Source organism: Asparagus officinalis, chromosome 9, assembly GCF_001876935.1.
Source record: "Asparagus officinalis chromosome 9, Aspof.V1, whole genome shotgun sequence".
Lineage (NCBI taxonomy): Eukaryota > Viridiplantae > Streptophyta > Magnoliopsida > Asparagales > Asparagaceae > Asparagus > Asparagus officinalis.
Genome location: NC_033802.1, coordinates 61,742,570 through 61,747,577, shown reverse-complemented (window position 1 = coordinate 61,747,577; position 5,008 = coordinate 61,742,570). Strand labels below are relative to the sequence as shown.

Below are 5,008 nucleotides of genomic sequence, written 5' to 3'. Positions count from 1 at the left end.
AGCAGAAGCAACTCTCACCGCCACACAGAAGAGTGAGCTGAAGGAGGTCAGAAAAAGAGACAAAAAAGCTTTGTTCCTAATATTCCAAGGCGTAGATGAATCAGCGTTTGAGAAGATTTCCAACGCCCTGTCCTCTAAAGAAGCATGAGAGATTTTACAAAAATCCTATTAAGGTGCGGAAAGAGCCAAAAAGGTACGCCTCCAAGCATTAAGAGTTGAATTTGAAAATTTGAAGATGAAAGCTACAGAATCAATATCAGACTATTTTAGTAGAGTTCAAACAATAACTAATCAAATAAAGAGAAATGGAGAAGCAATTAATGATGTAAGAATTATGGAGAAGATACTTAGGACTTTAGACTCTAAATTCAAATATATTATTCCGGCAATACAAGAGTCTAAAGATCTTTCCGAAGTATCGATTGATGAGCTGCAAGGTTCTCTGCAAGCTTATGAACAAGATATAAACATTAGTTCAAATCAAGCGGAGAATCTAGAGCAAGCCTTGCAGAGTAAGATGACTATCAAAGAAGATAGTCGAAGAGGACGTGGAGGCTACAGAGGCAGAGGCTCCTTTCGAGGTGGCTCAAACTTCCAGCAAGGTCGTAGGAGACAGTACCAAGGAGGCCATGAAAATCAAGATCAAAATAGAGATCGTGAACGATCATTCAATCGAGGACGAGGTCGTGGCACACGAGGACGAGGACAAGGAAGAAGTTACCATGAGGACAGATCTCAACCACAGTGTTACAAATGTAAGAGATACGGTCATCTCAGCTACGAATGTTGGGAGAAATCAAATAAAGTGGCAGAAAGAAGTAACTTTGTAGAAAGGGAGAAGGCAGACACTTCAACAGTCCTGCTGACATACCAATAGAGCGAAAACAAGAATAAAGATATCTGGTATCTAGATTCAGGTGCCAGTAACCACATGTGCGGCATCAAGGAGTTCTTTACCGAGCTGAACGAGACGGTACAAGGAGATGTTACTTTTGGAGATCAGTCAAAGATTCTAGTAAAAGGCAAGGGTAATATAATGATCCAGACAAAGACGGGTGAGAACAGGTACATCTCTGATGTCTACTATGTTCCAGCATTACGAAATAATATTTTGAGCCTAGGCCAGCTCCTTGAAAGAGGCTATGATATACATCTAAAAGACCTTGCCCTCACTATTAAAAATAAAAATAAAGTTATTGCAAAGGTGAACATGTCTAGAAATAGACCGTTTACCTTAAATATTCATGCTGACTCTGTCAAGTGCCTGAAGACAATCATAAAAGACGAGACTTGGCTCTGGCATCTACGATTCGGGCATCTCGCTTTCAGTGGTCTGAATCTTCTATGGAAGGAGAAAATGATGAAAGGATTGCCGCAAATCAACCATCCGAACCAGCTATGTGAAGGCTGTATGAAGGGCAAACAACATAGAAGAAGTTTCGAAGTTGAAAAGTCAAGAAGAGCAACAGAGCTGCTACAATTGGTCCACACAGATATTGCAGGACCATTTGAAGTCGTCTCTCTTGGAGGAAACATGTATTTTCTCACATTTATTGATGATTATAGCAGAAAAACATGGGTTTATTTCCTGAAGGAGAAATCTGAAGCTCGGAAGAAATTCAAAGAATTCAAGGAGATGGTAGAAAAGCAAAGTGGGTACCACATCAAGGTGCTCCGATCAGATCGAGGTGGAGAATACACTTCAAAGGCATTCAACAATTTCAACAAGCAGTACGGGATAATTCAACAACTCACTGCCGCCTACACACCACAGCAGAATGGCATAGCAGAGCGGAAGAATCGTACCATTCTTGATATGGTCAGAAGCATGTTGAAGAGCAAGTACCTGCCGAAGACTTACTGGGCTGAAGCCGTAGACTGTGCAGTTTACCTTCTCAACCGATGTCCAACGAAGAGTGTCAAGTTCAAGACACCATTGGAGATGTGGAGCAACATCAAGCCAAGCGTCAATCACCTGAAGGTGTTTGGGTGTATTGCATATGCACACATCCCGGAGCAGAAAAGAAAGAAGTTGGACGATCGAGGAGAAAAATGCATATTCATTGGGTACGAGAGGAGGACAAAAGCATACAAGCTCTACAATCCAATTACAAAGAAAATGATCATTTCAAGAGATGTGGAGTTCGATGAAGAAGATTATTGGAAATGAACCGATGAAGACAAAAACATTAAAGGTATGTTCTTTAAAGATAATGATGATGACTTGCAGGAGGTTGGAAGACCAGAACAAAGTCCACCAAATAGTCCAGCTCCATCAACCTCAACATCGACGCCGACATCATCACCATCCAGCTCAAGTGAAGGAAGCTCTTCAGGGAGAGCAACAAGGAGGATGAGAAGCCTAAGAGATCTGTATGACGATACAGAGCCTGTCGAGATGATGGATGACTACACACTATTCTGCTTGTTTGCAGAATGTGATTCGGTCAGCTATGAAGAAGCTGCTCAATAAGACAAGTGGAGAAAAGCCATGGATGACGAGATCGAGGCAATCAAGAGAAATGACACATGGGAGCTCACTACCTTACTTGAAGGTCATAAACCAATTGGTGTAAAGTGGGTGTACAAGACAAAGACAAATCAAGATGGCGGAATTGAGAAGTACAAGGCCAGGCTTGTTGCAAAAGGCTATAGTCAGCGAGAAGGAGTTGACTATGAAGAAGTATTCGCACCAGTCGTGAGGATCGACACCATTCGACTCATTATCGCATTAGCAGCACAGAACCAGTGGAAGATCTATCAGATGGATGTGAAGTCAGCCTTTCTTAATGGCTATCTAGAAGAAGAAGTCTACATCGAGCAACCACCTGGGTATGTGATGAAGAATCAAAAAGATAAGGTCTACAAGCTGAAGAAGGCATTGTATGGACTAAAGCAAGCACCCAGAGCATGGAATGCCAGAATCGATGCATACTTCCAGAAGAACGGATTCCAACAGAGTCCGTATGAGCACTCTCTCTATACCAAGAAGAAGGATGGAGACATTATGTTCGTATGTCTCTACGTGGATGACATGATCTTCACCGGCAATAATCCAAAAATATTCGAGGAGTTCAAGAAGAACATGATCAAGGAGTTTGAGATGACTGACATTGGAGAAATGTCATACTTTCTTGGAGTAGAAGTATCACAATCAGAGAAAGGAATCTTCATCTCTCGGAAGAAGTATGCAAAGGAGATCCTTCAAAAGTTCAACATGAGCAACTGCAATCCAGTCACAACTCCTGCAGAAGTCAGAGTGAAGCTGAGGCGAGAATCACCAGGAAGCTTTATTGATCAAACTCTATACAAGAGCTTAGTCGGGAGCTTGCGCTACCTAACCATTACTAGGCCCGACATAGTGTTTGCGGTAGGACTGGTGAGCAAATACATGGAGGAGCCAAGGCAAGAGCATTTCAAGGCAACCAAGAGAATTCTCAGGTATGTCCAAGGAAGTATTGATCAAGGATTATTTTATACACAGTATGCAGATTCAAGATTAGTCGGCTACACCGACAGTGATTATGGTGGAGATTTAGATGAAAGAAAGAGCACATCTGGCTACATGTTCAATATCGGATCAGCAACATTCTCATGGTCATCAAAGAAGCAGTCTGTCGTCGCTCTATCAAGTTGCGAAGCAGAATACATAGCAGCATCGACATGTGCGTGTCAAGCAATATGGCTTAGGAGTCTGATGAAGGAATTGCAACACCAACAAGAAGCACTGACAGAGATTCTTATCGACAAAAAGTCAGCTATTGCACTTGCCAAAAATCCGGTAGCACATGGACGAAGCAAACACATAGAGACAAGATATCATTTCATCCGACATCAAGTTAAAAAGAAGACTGTGATGCTGTCATATTGCAAGTCTGAAGACCAAATCGCTGACATCTTCACCAAGCCACTAAAGACAGAGACATTTTTGAAGCTTAAGAAGAAGCTTGGACTTGAGAGAAATGAAAGTTGGTGATGAGGGGGAGTATTAGAATTCCTCACCAACTTAGATTTTTCTAGAACAACTTTCTAGAACTTCTTTCTAGTAACATCCTACAAAATATCTACCATGAAGTTTCTAGGAAGATACAAATGTATGGTTAGTATTTATTCTTCTAGAAACTTCTTAGTAATGTATGGCTAGGATTAACTTTTCTACACACTTCCTAACCCTCAACTATAAATAGGGGTCTTGTGCTCTCATTTGGGCAAGCAAGCAAGAAGTGAGCTTGAGAGCTTGAGTGTGTAGTGTAGCCTTGTGTGAGTGTCCACCAAAATAAAGGAGTTGTGTGAAAGTGAGGTGTTCTTGTAAGAACAAGTGTTGTATTCTCAAGTGTTCTATCAATAAATGTTTCCTTTGTATAGAGTGTTGTATTCTACAAATTCCATCAAAAACATGCCGTCATGACTCATGGAGATCTGGATGTGTATATAGGCATGCCAACAAAATTGAATAAACTTAATAAGGAGCTATAACTCTATAATACATGGCATAAATGGGCATGTACCATAGTTCTTTGGGTAAATTTCACAAACCAACCCCCTAAATTAGCACATTCAAATTAAGCTAATTTATCATGTTCCAAAAACATGATGAAGGTGAAAATATCATTCAATGAACCTCCAAACAATGGAAATAATAAAAAAAGAACTAAAGGGTAATTTGTTAAGTGTTGAGGAGTAGTTTCTTCTTTTTTAGTCATATGTTTGACAGGTTACATGTAAGACTTCATGGGGTGTTACTTTACGTAATTAAAAGCGAAAACGTATGTGAAAAACTCTCAAAGTCAAGGGGGGTTCTTGCATCTATTAAAATAGCTAAGGTGGTTATCTCAAAACAATTAAACATAAGAAGGGTTTTGTGAAATATATATCTAGTTTGATTTTTTTTTTCCTTTTAAAAAACTTATTTTCATAGTTATCAGCAACAAGATTGCTAAGTTTGATAGCTACTAGCAAGACACAACCATGGGAATTTCCAATGACAACCATGAACTTGTATAAATGT

At 40.2% G+C, this 5,008-nt stretch overlaps 1 protein-coding gene across 1 annotated transcript; it reads left to right on the top strand.

Moving 5' to 3' along the window:
* On the top strand, window positions 236–877 carry LOC109823515. The gene has a single exon (XM_020389794.1). It carries the CDS (start codon window positions 236–238, stop codon window positions 875–877), a length of 642 nt encoding a protein of 213 aa, XP_020245383.1.

Coding starts and splice junctions, on each gene's coding strand:
- LOC109823515 (XM_020389794.1), top strand. CDS start 236: ATGAAAGCTACAGAATCAATATCAGACTATTTTAGTAGAGTTCAAACA.